This window comes from Xiphophorus couchianus, chromosome 12 (genome assembly GCF_001444195.1).
Source record: "Xiphophorus couchianus chromosome 12, X_couchianus-1.0, whole genome shotgun sequence".
Lineage (NCBI taxonomy): Eukaryota > Metazoa > Chordata > Actinopteri > Cyprinodontiformes > Poeciliidae > Xiphophorus > Xiphophorus couchianus.
Window position 1 is genome coordinate 24,747,113 of NC_040239.1, and position 23,286 is coordinate 24,770,398.

General features: G+C 38.9%; 1 protein-coding gene across 1 annotated transcript in view; it reads left to right on the top strand.

Moving 5' to 3' along the window:
• Positions 1 to 23,286, top strand: part of LOC114155151 (transmembrane protein 132C) — a 166,853-nt gene that overhangs the window by 71,842 nt on the left and 71,725 nt on the right. Inside the window, exon 3 of the mRNA XM_028034905.1 lies at positions 11,627 to 11,773. Within this exon, the coding sequence (XP_027890706.1) occupies positions 11,627 to 11,773 (147 nt within the window). The remainder of the gene's footprint in view (positions 1 to 11,626; positions 11,774 to 23,286) is intronic.

Consider the following 23,286-nt stretch of genomic DNA (forward strand, 5'->3'; position numbering starts at 1 on the left):
GCATTCCAAACATGATTTGCATTGATTTATTCTCCTACACCAATTAAAAGCTATTTTGTGAGCACTAGAGCAAGGCATGCCAGAGGGGGTTGTGGGGGGTGTTTTCTTTGTGTCTTTATGCGAACTCCCGGGTGCCTCTGTTATGCACGTTCAGTGAATGTGCCCACACGAGCACGAGCGTTGGTGTTTCCGTGGCACCTTGTGCGCTTCCTCCATCCCTGCCTAGGTATACACGAGCGGATGGGTGTGAGCGTGCATCGGAGATTCCCCGCACGTGCGACGTATTAGGTCTCATGCTCGCGGGGCTAAATCCTCATGTTGTTGAAGCGGTGTCAGTTGCCTCTGCCACAACACAAAGCTTATCTTTTACCAACTCCCCGTAGCCCCTTTGGGAAGAGAAGACGTGGAGGTGGGGCGGGGGTTGAAGGGATATGGGAGAGCAGACAGGAAGCCACGGGCTGTTGTAAATAATCCTGGGTTGTTTTTTTTGGGGTTTTTTTTTTTTGAAGGAATGTTAAGAAACTGACACCAGGCTGAATGCTAAGCACGAAGACCAAGCGTCCTCGGTCTTCCTCATGCTGTATCGGAAGAAACAGGTTTAGATGTCAACAACCACATCTAGTTCTGCTTGCGCTCATGATATAACCACGACATATCAACACAAAGTAGAGTATAGCCGTTAGGTTTGAAGAAAAGGTTACATAGTTTTTAGTGTGTATTTGACAAATAAAGTGTAGTTTCCAAACGTATTGAGCCCTCTTCTCAGCAGCATGCCAGTTGCAGTCGAGGATTAGAATTTCTGATTCCTGGTGTAGCGAAAGGCTTTGAAAGCAATTTCTATTTCTCTCTTGTTCTGTTGCTGTATTTTATTTTTGCAAATTTCTTGTGAAAGCAAATGTTGATTACATTTGCTTGTAAAACTACTTGAGCACACGGGTTAGGCTAAAGGAATATGCGCCAGATCTTCCGAGGTTACCTCACACACCCTTTGACTCTTCCCAGCATGATAACTGCATGAACTCATCGATGAGACATCGGTGTGCTGGCAGCTGAGCTGGAGCCTACAGGATGGATCCCCATTTGCAGCACGTTTCCTCTGGGCACAGGGTTCTTTATTTCTTGTCTTTTCTTAAAACTGAAGCTGAAAATGAGAGTAAAAAAAAAAAAAGTACAAGGGAAATGAAAACGGTACGGCTGACTCTTTCTGCCCCAGGCAACATTGTGACATTATTGCTTTATAATGTGCTGCTAATGAGGGTGTTGTTTCTGCTTAGGTGCATACATGCACCGACTGCACATATGTGGGTATTCGTTCACTGGCATGTATAGATATACGTTTGTTTGCACTGGAAGATTCTCCAGAGCGTGGAAGATTTTTGACAGCATTTGTGCTCAGAATGAAAAAAAAAAATATATATAAAATGTTGTTTACCTGCCTTGCGCACGCATTCATTTGCAGATTAGTCTGGGCCTTGCTGCTTCCCTCCATACAAGACAGAGTGGAAATATCAAGCAGTCACTTTACATTTGCAAAGTAAAGGTGATGTAGGAGTGGGAAAATGGTCAAACACTCATCACAGGTTGCTTCCAAATGAGTGCAGTTCTTAGAAAGCTAAAAGCACAATTTGACAGTGAGGATGCTGTGACCTGCTATTTTAGAGTTCCAGACCTGATGTTCACATTTAAATGTCTGTTGATGCTACGTTTCATATTCAGAATGATTTTATTTATGCTTGACTCTGATGTTGTATTAGCAACTATAAAAAATACTCAACATAGGAAATCACCCATTGACACCTATTCTCTCAACTGTATTCTTACAGTGCCTTTAAATAGTATTCACCCCCTAAGATGTTGTATCCTTTTTATGCTTTTACAAGTCAATCTGGCTTTTTCGACAAAAAAAAAAAAAATATATATATATATATATATAAAGAAGCATTAAATGTTGTAATGTTTGAAACAGTACAACATTTGGGTCATCGTTGGCTTGATTCCGGCTCATCAACCCAACAATGGGCTGGAATCCATGTCTGATCCTGGATCTGATCAAGTAGATTCCTTTGTAAAGTTATATACACACCACATTTAGTTTGGCTGCTTTACCCAATGATGAACAATTACTAACAGGATTAAATCAGCACTTAAATAGTAACTTTGTTGTAAAGGGATTTCCAGCTGCTGCCCAGTAGAAATGCTGTCTTCTAGTCAAATGTGTCCAAAACGTGAATCATGTCAACTCCAGCAACAACCTTTGTCAATTGAGATCAACCAAATGAGAATGAACGATGAGCAGCTTTTATGGGCTCAATCACTTGCTCTCTTAAACACACCCTAAATATACAATCCAACAACATGCTGCTCGATCTACAGTACAGACCAAAAGTTTGGACACACCTTTTAATTCAATGAGTTTCCTTTATTTTCATGACTATTGACATTGTAGATTCACACTGAAGGCATCAAAACTATGAATAACACATGTGGAAATATGCACTAAACAAAAAAGTGTAAAACAACTGAAAATAGCCCTTATATTCTAGTTTCTTCAAAGTAGCAACCTTTTGCTGTGATTACTGCTTTGCACACACTCTGCGTTTTCTTGATGAGCTTCAAGAGGTCGTCACCTGAAATGGTTTTCACTTCATAGGTCAACCTGCCCTGTCAGGTTAATAAGTGGGATTTTTTGCCTTATAAATAGTCATGAAAATAAAGAAAACCCATTGAATTAGAAGGTGTGTCCAAACTTTTGGTCTGTACTATATGTGTGTAAACTTGATTCTCCTTAAAACGAAGACCTTTTCCTTTTGAAGAAATGGAACAAGGAAAGCCTGAGAAGGATAAATATGAAAGTAAAACGTCTTTGGAAGAACACTTGGCCCGGTAATTTTCATTTCTCTCCTCTGATGTTTTCCCCCCAGCACGATGTTTTCTCTCCTGCTGCGCACTTGAATGTCGTGAAAATCCAATTAGGTGGACACATTCTGCGAGGATACCACTAAACCTCGCTCCATGATAGCAATCACATGAATTCTTCATATGGGATTTTAGATGTTGCCCTCTCTTTGCTCACACCGTGTCTACACAAAAGGCAAAGTAATTGGCAAACAGATCTCCAATCCTAATGCTTTCTGCCTCTCTTTTATGGTCTCTCAGCAAAACAGTGGGCGCTTCTATAATCTCTGCTGTGCGATTCAGAAATGAGAGACCAACGAAATCTGTCTCCTGGCATGTGGGTAAAACGCTATTGTGGAACGTGCTACCAGCACTTAGCGGCTCCCCCATCGACACAAACAGAAGGCGCGTAATGGTCTAATGTTTCGCATTGTTTTAGATCCTTGTTGGCAAGCTGCCGCACTTTCTACAACAGCTCTGTCACTCTGAATGAACAGCTCAAATATTCCAATCTATGCTTTTTGGATAGATGCTAATATTTGTTTTGTTATAGGTGGAATTTCTCCATGCTTTTTTTTTTCACCATTCACTCAATTTGACATTGGGATGGCTAAAAAGAGAAAGCGGATGAATTATTCATACGAGAAGAAAAGGCTGATGTGAGGCTAAGACGGTGAGGAATAATTTGTTGAAGTGGCCTTACTGACAGCCAGCAGACAGTCTGCCAGTCTCAGATTCATGCTCATATCACAGTTTTAATGAATCTCTATGAGTTTTATAAATCAACATTGACCTTTCTCTGGCCTGTTAATGTTTATTCTCATATGTTTTCTCATGTGGTTTAAATTTAAATTTTCTAAGTTTGGGCTTCACATGTTGATTCTAACAAGCATGTTGTTTCCTTACTTGACTTCTTTTTTCTTTATAATCTATATGTTTCTATATGTGAATAGAACTTGTAATTTAATCTCAGTATAAATCCAGCTGTTCTGTTAAGCCCTTGGATGTATAAGAAAGCGATAAGCAGTCCTTGTTACAGATTATTCCATCTGGTGTTTCCCAGAGAACCGTTCTCAGGGAAACACCAGAGAACAGTTCAAAATCAGATTTTTGTGCAGCATTGCAAAAAGTCGAAGACTGAAGTTTGTGTGAAACATTTTGGCTTTTACATGTAAAAAAATTGGGAACCATGTACTCTTTTTATTCATCTTGAAAACCCTGAACTATTCTATATTGGTCCATCGCTTGAAATCCCATTAAAATACATTGAAGTGTGTGGTTGTAATGTGACAAAATGTTAAAAGGTTCCCCGTGGGTGTACTTTATGGCCCCTTTTGGCCTTACTGACACTTTTTAATCAGTCTGATTCAAAGGAGAAACGTCAGAAATAAGACTGAAGTCTGCAGTTTTGTCAGCGGCTCTTTAATGCTGTGACACTCGGGCTTTGACCTCAGGCCAGCCATGGTCAAGCTGAGACACTGCAGAGGACAAAACTATCTCTAATCTACCGGTTCTTGCAACCTAAGTTCATTTTCATCCAATCAATCCCCCAGGGATTTTTATATAGGAGTAGACTTAAGCTAAAGCTGACTTAGCAAAACTCATATCTTGGCTCTCTCACCTCTGTTTTCCTTACAGGCTGATCTGATGACACAGAGTACAAAATTGGTGAAGTGTGCTGTAAGAAAGAAGAGAGAAAAGTTTAAGAATATTGCACTAAACAGCTAGATTAGCATAATTTGAGTGAGCTCCACTAAGGGACTTTTATCTTGAGCTGGGGCATCTGCAGCAGTGGGACCTCTTCTAAGGAGCTAAATGTAATGTTGGCCTTTAATGTGTGCATTCATTAAACCAGAGCTATACCAGCAAAGAAATATTGCACTTCTACCCTTCTTGATATTAACATTGCACAAAATATCTCGGTTGTTTCATCCAGATGTTGTAAATGTTTTTCAATCAGGCTTTAAAAAATATTTGAAAGCATTTATCCAGATACATTTTTATTATATATCATGGCTTAAAAGGTGCTAACATGCAATGCCTTCCTGTCAAAGTACGATTAATTTGTAATGTGACAAAATAATTTCTCAATTTGTCACATTACAACCTGAATTTGTGCTGTTTTAATGTGATTTCCTGTGACATTCAATGCAAAGTTGCTCATCATTTTGAAGTAGAATGGAAAAATAATGCATGGTTTTTATTTTTCTTTTTTATAAAAAAAGAAAAGTGTGTCGTGCGAGGTTGTTCGAACTAGCTAGAAGTATACCAGCTTTGCATGTAAAGACAGAAAATTTGACCAACCTTTTGCAAAAATAGTGTGAGCTCAGTCAGATAGTATCAAAGGTGTTATTTCATATAAAATTTCAAGTCTTGCCAGAGATCTTCAATGGGACTTAGGCCTCGGCATTAACTTTGATCTAAAGCACTCCTTTGTTCGTTTAGGACTGTTCCGTTTTTGGAAGGCAAACTTCCACCTGCTCTAGTAATTTGTAGCCTCTAAAACATTTTCTTTTGGTCAGTCTTGTGGAGTTTTGCGACCGACTGTCATATCAACAGTTTGAGTTTATGTGGTCGGGTATGTCTTTGATAGGTTTTGAAGTTCTGTAACACTTTCACTTTTTGGATAATGGAACAGTGCTCTGTGAGATTTTCAAAGCTCAGGATGCTCTTTTACAACCTAACCCTATTTCCAACTCTTCCACTTCCACTCTGCATATATATGCAACTTTATGTTAGTCTGTGACATAAAACCCCAATAAATACTTTGAAGTTACTGGTTTGTGGTGATAATGTGACAAAAAAGTTAGGAATGCATTTTGCAAGGCAGTGCAGAGGAGCAAGTACTAATTCAGGAGACGACATTTCAGATTCTTCCCTTATTAGAATTTTTAAAACTTTACAAAAGTTTTGTAACTTATTGTGTTTTATGAGAATAGCAAGTTACGCTTTCCCATATCTCTTTGGGACTGGAGTGTAGGTGTTTCAGTGAATATGCCATTTTTTTTTATTTTTCATTTTATGACTTGATACATGGGAGTTCATTCTATTGTCTTCTCCTACAGAATCGGTAACTCAAATCAGTGCAGTCATAGACGACTGCAGTCTTTTAAACTATTCCATTAGGCATCAGCCGCAAACCATCACAAGGCGTCGTTGTCCTGCCGTCTCTCTGTCATTCCCTCACACTTCCTCGCTCCTCTTCGTCTTCCCTGCTGAGCCGCCGCATTCCCTGCACACAGTTTATGTAGGCGGGATGGTACAATAACAGAATTCTCCTTGTGGAGACGCTCGTTTTGAAAGCATGTGGTTTCCTAAGGATTCAGTAGGGGAGAATAATCAGAGTAACGTTGTGATGCACCCAGGGCCAAGAGGAAACAGACCCCAGGTGTTACTGAATAGTAGCCTGCCGTGGCAGGCCACACACCACTGGCTGGGGACTCCCATTGTCATGCAGCCTCCATCTTATTGGATTTCGCCTCGGAAACATTTATTTCTCGCGCCGTGCCGTTAAGTGGTGCTTTTATAGAGGCTTCGGAGAAATTCAAAACACGCAATCAGACCTCAGGAAGAATGAGAGGTGAGAGAGAAGGGTTGAATAACAGAAACGGCAACAAGAGATCTCAGTGGTTACGGTGGGATTCATCCAAGAAAGGGTAAAGTTGACACAGAATGCCTCTGAAGTGTGAATGCGCCACTTTGTGCTCTGTGATTTCCCCGTGTACTGCCTGGATGCGCTTTCTTTTTATCAGCTCACTTCAGCTCAGACTTAGGATGGTGCCAATGAAGGCTTGTCAAGGTCTCTTGTGATTGCTGACAGTGTTGAAAGCAGCATGTTGTGTTACTTTAAACTGTCAGCTAAACACTGCCGTCTCTTTGCACTCTTCACTGTCTTCCCTCTGAGGGCTGTTGGTCTCTTTCTCTACTTTGGTTATATAATACTTTGTAATCAAAAGAGTGTGACGAGTGTGCCACAATGTCTCCCCAGGAGACGTGTGTCTCAACACAAGGAGCACCCAGAAGAGCCCAGGTGCACTGGAATGGTGTTTTCTACTTCATTTCTGCATCTGAAAGCCACATGACACTGTAACACACTTAGCATCGACGACAACATTTTGTCCACACGTGTTGGGGAGTTTGTAAAGTACACACCACCATTACGATTATTGTGTGCAGCTGCTTTGATACCATGCATGACCTTGTTACTGGTATTACGATATGCAGAAGTCTTATGAAACGGCATAAAAATTTAGAAATAAGCTTTTTGACCTAGTTTCAAATACTAAAATTTCCACTGAATTTCTTTTACGTGATGCCAGAAAAAACCTCACAGTGATCAGTTTTTTCTTTTTTCCCATCAGGATTTTGTTCATTGCCTGATTTAATCCATTACATTGTCTGGCCAAGATATTTATGTCCCCTTTTTTATTCTCACTACCAAAATCGTCTCTGTTTTCTAAATTCTAGAATAATTTAATCTTTCTTCAGAATCATACAAATGTTAGACACATTTATTTTGTAACTGGTAGAACTAACTTTTTCAGTTTTAAATTTTCCACAAGATTAACATTAGAACTTCAAAACATAGATTTTGTTGTTCTTTGTTACAAATCTGGTAGCATAATTTGGCTCATTGTTCTTTTAAAGACCCATTCCTGCCCAATATTAAAATTCCCGACCAATGCTTCAATATCTATAAATAAAGTTATATCATAATACTGTCTATTTTGTACTGTGTGTCTGTTCCTTCCTTTCTTTTTCCTTCAAATCTAAATATAATTATTGTGGTCAAACACTTCAACTTAGTTTCATCGGACCACAGGACATGTCTCCAAAATGTAACATCTTTTTCCCTCTGCGCATATGCAGACTTTAATAATTTTTCTAAACACTGCTTTTGGAGTCATTTCCTGTCTAAGTGACCTTTCAGTCCATCTCGGTACTTGTTTCACTGTGAATAGTGGCATTTGGGATTGAATATGTTGATAGCAAAACTGTTGGTTATACATTTCACAATTTGGTCTTTATGGAGCAGTGACAGAAAAAGTCATTTTTGGAAGAAAGTGGCGTATCGGATGCTTTTCCTCGGCCAGGAGACAGAAAATGGTCAGAGTTGATGGGAAGATGGACGGAGCTAAATAGAGCCCAGTCCTGGATGAAACAAAAAAACAGGCTTCGAAGGAGTAGAAACTGAGGTGGAAGTTCACCATCCAGCCTGGTATTAACCCTAAACATACAGCCACATCTACAGTAAAAACAGCTTAGATATAGCACATTCAAATTGTATAATGGCCCAGTCAAAGTACAGAGATAATTCTAATTGATGTGTAAAGCTGGTAGACACATCCTGCAGCAGTAAATGGAGAAACTGCCTGTTCTACAAAGCACTGATTTTGGGATGGGAAATTTTAAAAAATGCTAAATTATTTTCTTTCTTCTTCTCACTTATGTTCTTACTTGTTTTATTCCTGTTGCTATTCCTGAGTCCACCAGTATGGAGAAGCAGTTGATCGATTGTGGATCGTTTCCACATCCGTCTGATTGGGACTGGGACTGTCTGCCTGCTGTCTCACCTGCAGGAATGTCCGACGCTTACAGGTTGCAAGGCCAAATTGACCATTTAGTCAATAAAAGACACTTCAACCATCCTGCACCAAATGCTCTGTGGACATATTATGGACTGTGGAGTAATGACTGGCTGCCTTTTGAGACTCAGCTGTGTTTAAAACATTCTGGGAGCACACTGCAAGCTGCTGATAGACATCCTGGCCACTGAGGTGGAACAAAACCTGATAAAAGAGCCTGCTTCCTCCACTGGGACCATGAGAGAGGACTGTACCAGAGCTTTTTTTTCGTTGTTCCACTTGTACACATCCCACCAGTCAGATTTCCTGCTCCACATTTACTATGTTTGGAACATTAAATATAATATTTGGAAATAAATGTAAAAAAAAAGTAAGCTTTAAAATAAATTATTTCAGTATAACTTCAAGTAAATAATTTATGTTGCTAATTTTGGTCCCTCTTCTCTCATGAAGAGGTTTAGAATTTCTCCAATGAAAATCAGATTTATTTTTATCATTATTATTTCTACTAAAATAAGAAAAAAAGCAAAAAGAAAGCATAACTTTATACAGCACTGCACAGACATACTTAAACATGTCAGAAACTTGACGTTACCGTAGTGAAAACTGCAAGGTTGTCCCAATTTACCTTTACTTTCAGTCCCTATGTATGTGGTCTACGTAGCAAATGCTTGGTTAATTTTTGAAAAAATAAGTATTTGAGGAGTCCTAACTTAACTGGAAAACTAAAGAACTGTGTTTCTTCTGTGAATAAACCTCCTATGTTTATGCTTGCCATACTGCCTTTGTCATCCTGTTACCCAGTCAGGCTGAGGAGGAGACTGAGTTTAGATTACATGCTTGTACAAGATAATTATGTGTTTAGGTGTCAAGATTATTTTGTCTTTTTATGTGGGATCAGTTAGCTGCTTAGGTGGCAAAAACATACAGTTCGCAGTAAGTTAATCAAAGTGTTAACAATAGCAAATCAATATACACACTTTAATCATACTATATCTCTGGCCAACTAAGGTTGGTTGAAAATCTGCTGGTTTTTTAAAATTATTATTATAAAACAAAACAGAGGAAGAAAAAAAATAACACAGTTTTTAAGTGACCCTTAGATCTGGTGTTGATCACAGATTCCACTTTCATTTCTCACAAGCTACCTGCAGCCCGACAGCGCAAGGTATCACATCAAAGAAATGGGCTTGATTGGAGAGGGCAGATATATTCATAGGATGACAGATAGGCAATTGCGTCTAAAAAGGGCAGCAACAAATTCAAGATGAAAGCGAAGCCCCGTCTTTGGTCTCATCTGCCAACCTGCTATGGATTGGACAGGGAAAGTGATTTGGCCTTCTGTTATAATTTAGTCTGCTCTTCAATCATTGTACTTCACTGTCAGTCTTAGCTAGCATCACACAGACCTTCCACTGTGCTACGTTTTGCAACAATGGCTTGAATCTACCGTATGTCGGTGCTTCTACCTTCAAATTAGACTGTGTGCATTCGGTCTATTATATTCCATGTTACATTTTCATTTGCTCCCAAAGACAGTTCTCTCCTTTGTACTCCCCTGAGCTGAAGACACCTCAGACGCTGTAAACGTATCAATCAAAAAAAAAAGGAGAGACATTTCCATAATTTCGTTTTCATACTGCAAGAGAGAATCTATTACTGTTTGAGGTGAAAGCAGGACAGCAGCGTAACAGGCTTGTAATTGCAATGTATAGCCTGATCTTATGACAAACATTCGCCAAAGATGGCAGACTGCAGAATGAAATTGCTATTTACTTTGATTATTTCATGCCATGTTGTTTCGGGAACATAGCAAATATACACACCAGCGGTGTTTGAGGCAGACATGATGCAGTTTTATTCATCAAAATCAGCAGTCAGCTTGTCTTTTAAACAGGCATAAAAAAAATGAAATAAAATACATCACTCCCCTTACGGCTTCCCTTCATGGGCTTCCTGTCTGTTTCCGGATTGATTTAAAAAATTTATTGCTTTCTTCTCAGACTTCCAACAGTCTGACCCCGTCTTATTCAATACCAGACAAAGCAGCACTATGAGCCGGATCTGCATTAGAACTTAATAAAATACGTTTAGTCAGAGTTTGTGGTCTTCAGACTTCTCTGCTTTGTTTCTTTAACTTACAATGAGTATCTACTTCTTTAAAAGTGAACAACTTTCTGCAAATGTTCACAATTAACTCCTAAAGGAAAATATAATTGTCTATGAACTTCCAATGACATATTTTAGAGTGGAATAAAACATTGCATTACATCATCTTCCCTTGTAAAAACCCAGCAACCTGAATGATATGTGCTTTTTGTATTTTGGAAGCAGATTGTAATTTGTTTGTGGCATAATGAAATTTGAGCACCTGTCTAATATACAACGCTAGAAAAAATGAAGAGACCACCAAAATGAAGCCCATTGAAAACCTCATGGTTGTTCCATCATTTCTGAACTCTTCCCGAGTTAAAACATTAATATTGTTGTTTCTAAATGAATATGAAATTGTTTTCTTTCTATTATTTCAGGTCTGAAAGCACTGCATCTTTTTGACTATTTTCCATTTTCTGCAAATAAATTCTAAACTTTTTCCTGGAATATCAAAGGCATGTTGTCGGTAGTTCATAGAATAAAAGAACAATGTTCATTTTACTCAAACATATAACTATGAAAAGTAAAATCAGAGAAACAAATTGTTTCATGTGGTCTCTTATTTTTTGCCAGGGGTATATTAATTTAAATAATTGCTACAGATTTCATCATTTGAAATACAGCAACGGTAATAAAGACTTTTTGTCAAACTTTTCAATGATGAAACCTTCAGTTTCCTACAAAGATGTCTGTCTTTGCAGTCCCATGTTTATTATTGTAATACTGTCGCATCTCCAAAATATCACTATGTGCGATTTGAAAATGTAGAAATAATAGTAACTACATATCTGTAGCATATAAAATAAAAAGCAACTATATTTTGTTGTACCTTATTTCTGTAGGGAAGAGTTGGAAAAGCTTCTTCTACTATTGCTACAACATCTTGGACTCTGTCTAATCATTGTGAAAATTCTTTATTTTCTTGCATAACACATAGACATCCAGTAATGTAAATAACTGATCTCTTTTTTTTATTTACTATTTCTGCACAGGGTAAAATTAAGAGAAGGAGTGACGTTCCTTGGGGCGCGTCCCAGCAACCCCACTCAGTGGATCGTCAGCCAGGACTTGAGGAGTGAAGGTCATCGTGTGGTAACCCTCCACTGCCTCAGAAAGGAGTCCACGTACGATCAGCAAAGGTCAGCACAAAGTTATTTCGCTTCAAACTAATCCGTTCAGATTTTGCATCATATTGAACTTTGCTGTAAGTAAAGGTGCTCTGTAGTCTCAGAGTCACTTTAAGGTAACAGCGTCTTAAAAATGGCTTTGTAAGGCCCCGTGAGGCAAGTCTCCAAAAATATATATATATATTTTTTTTCTTAACTGCTGGTGCTGTCACTGATGATTCCCATTTGGTAAGGGACACACAATCGCTGAAATACACAGTGTGAACAGTTATCTAAGCGATGTTCCCCTCTGCTGAAATGACATGCTTAACTTGACAGAACTGTGGGCAGCAGAAAGTTGACTTGTGCAGTATTTTATTTTATTTTTCCATTTCTCTCTTACTCCTGTCGTCTTGCCGCCCCCCCCCCTCGTTTTTATTTGCCTATATATTTTTCACACTGCTGAGCCTCTCGGGCCGTTTCTAATCTGCATTCACGTCTTTAAACTAATCTGGCAGATAGGGAACGTGATTGCCAGCACGAGGGAAAGGTTGCTGCGTTAATTAAGTGTTGATTGAAGGCCTTTGTGTGTTTTAATGGTTTTTTCCTCTTCGGGTCAGGAAGCAGTTTTAATAAATCTAACTTTCTAGTGACAGGTGTAATTTTATGGATTATGGGATGATTGGAGGCCGGGGGAAAAGCATGCTTATTTGCTCTTTAGGCTTCGTTCCGCTTAGCAAACTTGAAACTATTTCTTGAAGGAAACAAGACACTTGACTGCAACTGCTACTTTATGATCAAAGTTGTGCAGGAGTTTATTTAAGAGCAGAGCAGAGCTGTTAGACATAAGTAATTATAATTTGTTGGTCCAGTGACTTTTCTTTAGACACACTGCTTTTAGTGGATCATTACAGGGAATGATTACAGTCTAACTATAGTGTTACAGCAGTGGAAATCATAGACAGCCCTTAAAATCAGCACAGCTGTAAGATCAGAAGCAGCTTGTAAACTTTTTTTTTTTTTTTTTAACAAATCCCATCCAGCAAATTTTTATGTGTGAAATGACTCTTACATTAGTGGCGTCCTCTGTAATGGGAAGTCAGATGTATTTAGCAGATTTAATTTTATGAACCTTTCAGAAAAGCCAGCTTCAGTAAATATTTGCTAAGAGACAAAAAATGCAGTTAAAGAGCACAATGCTTAAGTCTGTCTCGTTTATTTGCAAATCATAACATTGTGACAACAGATATTAGAACTAATAAATACATTTATTTAACATTACTAGTGTGACCTCACAGTGAGGCTGCATGGTAGCACAGTTGGTAGCAGTGATGCATTGCAGCAATACGGTCTTGGGTTCAAATCCCTGCCTCTGGTCTCTCTGCATGGTGTTTATATATTCTCTCTCTTTTCTCTGGATAACCCAGCTCCCCTCCATAGCTCAAATCTCTTTACCTGCCTAACCATCATTGTGACTGTACAGAATTGAGAAAGAGAGATAAGCTTAGGTCATAAGCTAAAATATATAAGCATAAGCTCATTTAGATTTTTCAGATTCATTTGTTTTAACCTTTTACGACTGGCGAAGTTTAGTCATATCTGATTTCTTGTGAGCATTTCTTGACTTATGAAGATTCATGCACATCTGTCTTTGTGCAATGGAGTGTTTCTTGTCTTCTCTGTTTGAAAAAGTGTCCAAGAAAAATGGACCCCTGTTGACAAATTGTGTTTATAGCCCTTTGAAGCAGAAAAACGAGGTGGACTGGCAATAAAGCCTTCGATACACCGTGACTGACTTTAAAGAACTAAAGAATCAATGGCATCAAAGAAAGAGTATACTTATTTCATAGGAGTTGGGAGACATGGTGACATGGCTGCAAAAAAATAAATAAATAAACTATTTTATGTATGTTTTATTACTCAAATTAAAGGTTGGCTTTTTAATTTTTTCAGTTTGACCTAATTTTGACCAATAAAAGATTTATTATTTGTAAGGCTTATGCCACATGCATAACGAGGTGCCAATAACGGTGAGGAGTTCCTTAGCTGTAACTGCAGTTCTGCACAGCAAAGCTAATCTTTTTACTTAAGTATAATAAATAAAGCCTGTGTCAGTCTTAACTACAGTGTTAAACATTTGATGTAGAATTTTTTTCAAATTACTTAAAAACCTAATTACTTGGGCCTGCCATAGAAATGACCAGTGAAATGCCTTGCAAAGCAAAAAAGAAAAATCGTATGTTTTTTTTTAAAAATAACAATATTTGTTGTTATTCTTCTGCTAAGAGATGAGGGCGTTTTCTGGTAACCAAGTGCAAGTAAACATCTGATTTTTACCAACTGTAGATTTCTTGTGCCTACGCAGAAAAGCAGTGTTTCAAAAGAGCTTATGTTTCATAAACAATGATTAAGTTGGTGTTATGAGATGAGCGTTTTGTTCTGGTAGCGAACTGCCGCGAAGTATAAATCAGATTTTTACTTTTATGTTGAATGTCTGTTTTATAATATATTTGCCACCAATGACAATTTTCTTTTTCCACTTTTCTGAAAAATTCACCAACTGTACAATTCTTGTTAAGTAGTATAAGAAAAGTAGTATTTCAAAAGAAGAGAAGAAATCTTATGCTTTCTGAACAATAACAATATGTGTTAATCTGTTGCTAAGCACGTATTCTGGTAACCAAGTGCCACGAAGTAAACATCTGATTTTTTACCTTTGCTAACTTTACCAACTGTAAATTTCTTGTGCCTAAGCAGAAAAGCAATATTTCAAAAGAGCTTATGTTTAACAAACAATGACTAAGTTTGTGTTAAGAGATGAGCGTTTTTTGTTTTTATGGTAACCAAGTGCCACGAAGTAAAAATCAGATTTTTGCTTTTGCAAAAGTAAAACTTAGAAGGCAATGCATTAACATTAGCTCAAACATTAGCATTGCACTGGCCCCCACTGCCCACATTAGCAGTGGCCTTTTCCCTCAAATAAGCTTTTTAGCTATTTTGTTTATTTATTAGATGTGCTTAGTACACTGACTGAAGGAAGTCAATGTAAGACAACATGCTAGCTGAACCCCACACGCCACTGGTAGCATTTAGGCTAACATTAGTATTTTTGGCAAATTTTAGCTTACAGACTCATTTTAGCATACTGAATATAAGAAGTCCACTTTAGTCAACATTCTTGTAATTCTCCACAAACTATTGACTACACTGTAGCTTACTTTAGCATTGAGGCTAATTTTTAATATCAGAACGCTGGATTCCAGCTGACGGGCACACTTGGGCAGAGCCCCATTTAAATTTCTTCAGAAATTTCCTGAAGATATATTGCTATGATATTTTGTCCTAAAATTCTTTACAGTTACTTTTGTTTTTTGTAATTGAGACATTTTCAATGGGAATGGTTGCCTAGTAACAACAGCATTTCTAATTCCTGTAATTCATGCCAGCTGCATCCTAAACAATGAATACAGTAGAAGCAATGGCATAATTGGCTTCCCTTTGGTGCGGATTCACGTCTCTCTACGTTGTTTTGCGAACATGTCCTTTTACCTGCAGACAGACACAACCTCATTACAGTAGTAAAATTATATTTTATTGATTTACTAAGTAAAGAAACCAGAGCCATGAGTGAGGATATCAAGTCATATCCCAGCTGCTTGGGCTTTGCTCGTTGGTCTCTTCCTTAATCCTCACAGCAGTCAAACTCTCATCACAAAGCAGACTAAAGACGCTCTGTGGTGGCTTTACTATACAGAATGCCCCAATTTTTTCTTTGTCTGGCCCTCGCCGCTCCCAGCCATTCCAGTGAAGCTCTTTCAGAAGGAGATTAGACATAGGTACCTCATCTGTTGAGCTGTCACTCTGTCTGCTTTCTTCTTGCCAAGACTTCTTTGAGCACAGAATAATGATGAAGAGTTTGATCGCTTTATTTCAAAGAAATGTAAAATGCTGTTTTTTTATTCGCGTGTTTCAACTGCGGGGTGTCGCATGTTCACTCGTTTGTTATGGGTTTTATCCGACCATTCATACATTGCCTCTTCCGTCGGAGGAATCAGATATGTCCTCTGAAACAGCAACAGTTTCTCTACAGTAAAATGTTTTAGTTCAGTCACCACTTTTGAGGAATTATTATTCTACCTTTCGGTTCTGGTAAAAGAGGCATACAGCAAGGAGCAGTTCAGTCTCATATTAGTGTTTCATTTTACAGGAAAATTATTAACGGAAAATATGAAGAGATTTTAAAAAAAGAGTCTGGCCACATGGTCAAATATGTAAAAACTACAGCAGCAGAATTCAAAATATTTTCTAGCTGTTGTTACTCTACCCTTTGAAAATCAATCGTTTTCAAATGATAGTCATTATCTAACTATCTAATCAATTAATCAAGTTTATTAATATAGCACATTTCAGCAACAAGACTGTTCAATGTGCTTTACGTCATAAAAACACAAGAATAGAAAGTCATAAAATACCCCATGCCATCAACAATTGAGAAAACAAACTTTACATTTCTATGAGTGCCATCATCAAAATCATCAATACGCATCAAATATGTTGGTGAATGTTTTATTTATTATGGTCCAAAAACAGCTCTGAACAGGTGGCGTTTTAGTCTAGATTTAAAGGAACTCAGTGTTTCAGTTGTTTTGCAGTTTTCTGGAAGTTTGTTCCAGATTTGTGGTGCATAGAAGCTAAATGCTGCTAATTCATGTTTGGTTCTGGGGATGCAGACCAGAACCAGAAGACCTGAGAGTTCTGGAAGGTTGACGCAACGACGGCAGATCTTGTGATGCTAAGCCGTTAAATTATTTGTAAACTAAAAACAGTATTTCAAAGTCTATTCTTTCAATGATCTTGTAACATTAGCACACTCACAACGTAGTCAAAACATTTTGACCACATTTGTAAAATTCTTTCTTTTTTTTATCAAAACAGAACTTTCTTGTCAGGGCCACAGAAAATGCACAGCTCTCCCAAAGTGTCTTCTTTCTGTGATGGACCCTTTTAGCCTTTGACTTGTCGGGTCAGGTTTCTTTTTTTTCCATAGAAAATGATCATCACTCCATGGACGCGATGCCTTTACTAGCCTCGTACCCTCACTACACGCAGACAGACACGCCGTCATGCTAAATGGAGTGTGAACTTCACACACAGTTCAGATCATCAGCTAAGCTACATATGGATCGACGCCACTGCTGCTGGACTTTAATGCACTTGAACAATGGGAGTGGCGCCGGTTGTTGTGCGTGAGCGTGGGTCAGGTGGACTCTGAGCTCGTTCAACTTGTCACTTTGAACTGTTTACCCTCACCAGCTGAGCCACTGCTCCCCGTCTACTCACAGCTGATGCTCCAGAACCCCCACCTGACCCACCGTGGAGCAAACTGATTAAATGCTCAACCACGAACTGTTTACTCTCTGCTTCAAAGCATTTTCCTCTGCATTTGTTAAACTATATTCTTTTTCTGAATATGTGAATCGGCAACTCCTTTGTTGTGGTTCTTAGGTTTTTCGATGAAAAATATAATGAAAACCTCCTCAACGTGTTTCTTTTGCATAATGAATGCAACAATGAGGGAGCTGGTTTTTGCTAAACTTCATAGAGAATGAGAGAATGAACAGTCTTATTTAGAAAGTTTAATGAAGCTGAAGGCATCTTTGAGCTGTGGCTAAGGCTGAAAGATGCCTGTCTTTGTCCCTTCTAAGAGAAAAGCGTTTTATTTTTTTGGCAGATGAAAGAGAGTTCAGAGGAAGCAAATGGTCCGAGGCTGGGAATCGAACCGGCGGACAAATGTTTTGAGGGCTGTAGCTTCTGTATTTGGTGCACCTGCTCTACCACTGAGCCACCTGGTGCCCTCAAGAAAAGTCTGCCTTTTAATTCCATACATCTGCAACACAAGCTGAATCAACGATGCCACTTTAGTATGATTTTTGTGATTTTATAAAGGTCTGCATCTTTCCTGAGCGTTGCGTCATATTTTGGATTTAACACCGAAGCCTTTCCAGGACAGCTCCAAATAATCTGTCATTGCGCCTGCAGCACATCAGAGGAATCAGAAGGGCTTTTCTACGGGAAGGAACACAATGCTGCTGTGGTGTGCTCATAACACATGCACTCTGGTAGATTGAAAAGTTCACTCTGTCACCATTAAAGGCGAGGCCGTTCAAAACAAAAGCGGCCCTGCTTCGTCAGCATGTCATAAGCTGTAAGAGGAGAATGCGGTTGCTCATTAGGACTGTCTGGGTGCAGATGGATCTCCTTTATGAACCACCACTTCATTAATCCTCCACGCCACACCCAGCACACCCAGCACGCGGACAGCTTGTTACAGTCACCCCACCAGAGAGTCTCAAATTTTAAAGTGGTTTGTCAGGATTTTATGTGAAATAAATTTTCAAAAAATGTGTCAAGTGTAAGTCTTTTGAGGCACTTTTTTTTAACAATTGTTGAAAGTATTTTGAGAAATTTATTTTATGAATAAAATTTTTGTCCGTTCTTTGGAAAATAGCTAGAGCGCCATCAAATTGGACGGAGAGCATCTTTGAACCTCAGCGTTCAAGTCTTAAATGGATTTTGATCTGGACTTTGACTGAGCCATTCTAACATTGTCCCTCTGGCTGCATGTAATAATTGTTCAGCTGCTGCAAACATCTGTTGCAGCCTCTAACAGGGTTTCTTCCACTATTGACCTGTGTTGGGCATCAATTTTTGACCTGCTTCTCTTTTCTTTCTGAGAAGAGCATGACGCTGCCACCTCCGTGTTTCATGGTGGAGACGATGCGTTCAGCTTGATGTGACGCGTTAGCTTTCGGTCACACTAATCATTTTGTGTCAGGGACCAGATTGTTAATTGTAGCCTCATCTGGCCAGAGCCACTTCTTCCACATGATTTATGTTTTCCTCATTTCAAAATGCAAACTGACCTTCTTATATCTTCTTTTTTTTTAATTGCTTGTTTTTTTCCTCACTATTTTGACCATCCTAAATTTATCCGGATTTGTAAGTCACTGTAGAAATCTGAATGACTTTAAGGTGACTCAATACTGTAATTCAGTCAGGCCGATTGAGGCGTCTTTTACATTGTCTGAGTCCAATTTGCACAGAGATGAAATTAATCTCTTTAAATCTATTGTGCAATCCTTTTGTCTGCATCATTGAGGTAGGCTCATGAATAGAAAGGACAAAGTTGGATAGCAATGAATGAGATTCACTTTCTTATTTTTCTATTCAAAGTCTAAAAAACAGCAGCAATAAGTTGATCTGACATTACAGCAACATAAGGAATTTTTCATGTTTATGCACTTTGTTAGACATATGGGAAAAAAAGGTGCTTCAACACATACTGAAGATGCATTATTAATGAGAAGGTCACTTTGAAGACAAACAAACAGGCACAAAGTTTCATCACAAAGATCTGCAACTCTCCTCTTGCTCTGATTTGACAATCGACAATAAAGCCATTTTGGTTTTGTTTTTTTGGTTTTTCTTCCTTTTTTGTAGGAATCAGGTTTTGTTGGTGCTCAGCAATCCTGAAAATGAGCCACATGCTGTGGGCTTTAATGCTGCATAATGCTGCATAAATCAAGGCGCAAATGAAATGGCCCAATTACATTAGGGGCAAACAGGGATGTTAACTTGACAGTCTTAATGCTAACACTCTTAATAATGAATCAGCCCAATTCCCAGTGGGCTCCGTTTAGTGGTAAAATGCTCTCAGTGGAGTCTCATTGGCGCTATTTACCAACACACTACTGCTGTCTACACAGCTTTAATGTATTAGTTTTTATTTATTTATTATTATTCATCGAATATTAGTAGAAGTAACATGAGATCAATTCCAATATCCTTACTTGTACCACGGCTAGTGTTTCAAGGATATTAACACTAACCAGGACTGAGTGAAATGAGGGGTTCCTATTGGAGGATGGGATGTAAAGCTGATGAGAAAGGAACAATCAGATTGTTGGAAGTAAAGGCAATGTGATTTGGTTCTCTCTATCAGCACGTGAAAGGAGATGTGGCATTTTCTCCAGCTCCGACAGCCATCTGATTACAGTAGTCACTCCAGATTACATCGAACTGTTCGGACTGAAAAAGTGCGCTCGCTTCCCAGTTCGCCGTCCAGACAGTAATAACTTCCAGTCGAGAGGAGCGGATCTGTGCTCTGTCCGTCCGCTCCAAGTGACCATGAAGTTTACAGAAAGCAAGAAGTCGGTGGTGTATGTACTGGCTTTCGTATTAACCTGGGGTTATTTTAGCTACATGAAGTGAGAGGTCGGGTTGCATGAAAGCTTATCTGATTTCACTGATATCTCAGCCAGCAATGGTACCATCTGGGTGGAAGCGGATATGCCGGAGAGAGACAGATTGTGGTTTACATGTGTCCCGGAGAGTTCATGTGTATCAGATTTAAAAAGGTTTAATGGTAAGTATGCCGCTCTTAGAGGTTAATCCCCCCGAGGATCAGATCAGTGCAACATGTATTTGGAGTTTTTGCATCAACTGTGTTATTTTTTGTATTTATGTAATTTAAGACGGTTTTAAAAGAGAAAGGCTTACATTATATAACATGCAAACCTTAAACAAATCTACAACACGCAGATTGCCTGCTTCCTTTTATTCTGACGCTGTCGAAATGCTTTAGGAGACTAACCGTACCGTCATGAGCATTTAATTAGCTGCGGCAACTTCTGGATTAACAATATGGCTTTGTTAAAAGCAGCATTTTATAAATAGTTTAAGGAATATTTCAAAGTGATAATCCACCGGAGAATTGTGGTGTATTTTTTAAGTTTCACTTAATAGCCAGAAGACTATTTTAATGAAAGAAAAAACAGCTCCCACCTTCCTATGTGTGGTTACGTTATAAACTAGACAGCAACAGAGAACAAACAAAACTTGTTGCAGCTAATTAATAGTATCGGAGGAAAGAAGTTGTAATGAGGAGAAAATCTTGCTTTTTGCAACATACTGACAGAAAAATTTAGTAGTTACAATACCCAGACTGTATTGTTTAAAAAAACAAAAAACAATACAGTCTAGTCTTTTTGTAAAACCTTTTTTTTGTTTGTTTGTTTGTTTGTTTTAAAACCTAAAAATAAGAAATGAGACATCGGTTCTTTAAAATGACTGCTTATTTCCTATAGTAGATATTCGTTAAAACATTTTAAGTTATGTAACATTTGTGATTCTAAATGAGTTTTATTTTACTGGACCAAGGTCAAAAATGGCTATTTGGTTTGTAAAGACTACAGACCCCCGGGTCATGGGATTGACCTATAATACTGGCTCCTATTCGGAGAAGAAAAACCAATAACAGTAACTACCCAAGGGAAATGACATGAAAAGAAAAACGCCAAATTGTGCATTAAGATGTTACAATTCCAACAAGTTCAGTCGCTGTAATTGCCTGTGCAAAACCATGTGTAAAATAAAGGGAGGAATTACAGGGGGCATGTGTGTGGATAATTGTTCTGTTGGCATTTTAGCACAATCAGTAAAGCGATGCATATAAGGGAGTGAAATAATGTAAAAACGAGATCCGGAAGATCCATTTTGAGGATCGTTCACATCAATTTTGATTTTATGGAATGTGTTAAATGCATTTGGACAGTCCCAGACAGATACAGGGAGGAACTTCTGGACACTAATCTTAAGTAGACAGCTCAGGAGAAAGCTGGGAGATGTAGGCCATGTATCTTTTATTTCCCAGTTTTAGCTGCACGCTTTGAAAGTGCACAGGGCCTGTGATCTTAGTTGATTGACCTATATAATAAAAAGGACCGAGGGATCTGTAAAGGGATGTTTGTGGTTAAGTATGAAACAATCCAACATGAGCATTCTCACAACTTTATTTGATATTTATTGACAGACAAACAGCTAAGTTTAGATTCACCCTTATCATATAAAACTGAGTTTATGGGGTGTGCCGTGGTGGCGTTGGGGATAGCGCATCCCATGTTTGGAGGCCTTGAGTCCTCGACGCGGCCGTAGCAGGTTCGACTCTCGGACCCGGCGGCATTTGCCGCATGTCTTCCCCCCTCTTCTTCTCCCTTTCCTGTGAGCCTAGTGTCCCTTATTTCAAAAGAAAAGGGACACTAGAGCCCACAAAAAGACCCCCTGGCGGGGTACAAAAAAAACAACTGAGTTTATGATCACTTCTTTACGTGTGAATACTGACATAGCTAGCGCTAGCTTGTGCTAACTACTTAGCACATAACAAACAAACTTGTTCTGTGGTTAAAACTAAAGCCATTAACACAAGCGACTGACATTAGCATCATTTTACTGTTATACTATGTCTTATTTCATCCTGTGGAAGAGGTTCACGTCTTATCAGGTCGTTGGCTTGTTCAAACTGTTATCTGTAAAGAAAGAAAAGGCTGAGACAGAAGCTGTAACCTAAATTTGTGACTTCATAAATCCTTCATTTGGGTTAAAGGAATGACTAGACAAATTTTGCTACGTTGTAGTTCTTACTGTGTTCATATATTAGTGATCACATTCCTATTTTTAACAGCCTTTCAACGTCCTATTTCTGAGCTGCATTTTTAAAAACAACGAGAATCGCACCGTGACAGAAAAATTGACAGCAGCCAGAGTCTGAGAAGGCATCTCCCCTCCGCAAACGTGTCCCTCCTACCAGTGAATCAGTACATTTTGTTTTATCACGAGAACCTCTGTGAAGCATAACAGGGGAACAAATGAACACATTTTAGATTTATTTGCCACGCTCTTGAAATAGTAAATACAAGTTCCCCGACATTTCTGGCGAAGAAGGACACAGTTTAGGTGAATTTAGACGTGGGGTGAAGATCAAAATTGTGGCTGTCGCAGCATGTAGCTTTCAGCTAGGGGAAGAGAGGTGGGCTCAGATGTAAACATGCAATTGTCTGTAGGCTGTGCGACAAAACGTGGTGGATGTTTTCCCTCCTACAACTGTAATTACATCTTTAGAGAATCTACTGAATGAGTGCTGAGTTTGGATTGAATTGCGTTGTGGCGCATTCAGCTCAGCATCTTTGACAACAAACAGCAGGGCTGACACAACAAGAACCGCCTGGATTCAATATTTCCATTCAAGCCTCTCATCCCGTCAAATTATCCATCTGAATAGGCATAAGAAAACCTGGCATGAACTTGGCTCCAATTAACCTGAGTTTGGATGGTCTTTCAGATGATTGACTTTCATCCTGCAGCCTGTTCCACTTAAAGAAACACCTGCCACGGCTGCAGGACCGTTTATTTATTTATTTCTTTTTTTACATGATTAAACAGTGCAACAGACTGGTGACCTGTCCAGGGTGAACCCCGCCTCTTGCCCGAAACTTAGCTGGAGATAGACACCAGCACCCCTCATGACCCCACTAGGGACAAGGGTGTTAGGAAATGGATGGATGGATGATTAAACACAACTAGTCCAGTCATCCTATTTAAAGAGGCCCAGGGCCACAGAGGGATGTGCAGCGGCAGTGGTTGAGGTGAAGAAATGACAAGAAGTGGGAGGAGGGGGCATTCTACACGAACAAAGAAAAGGGGGCGTCGAG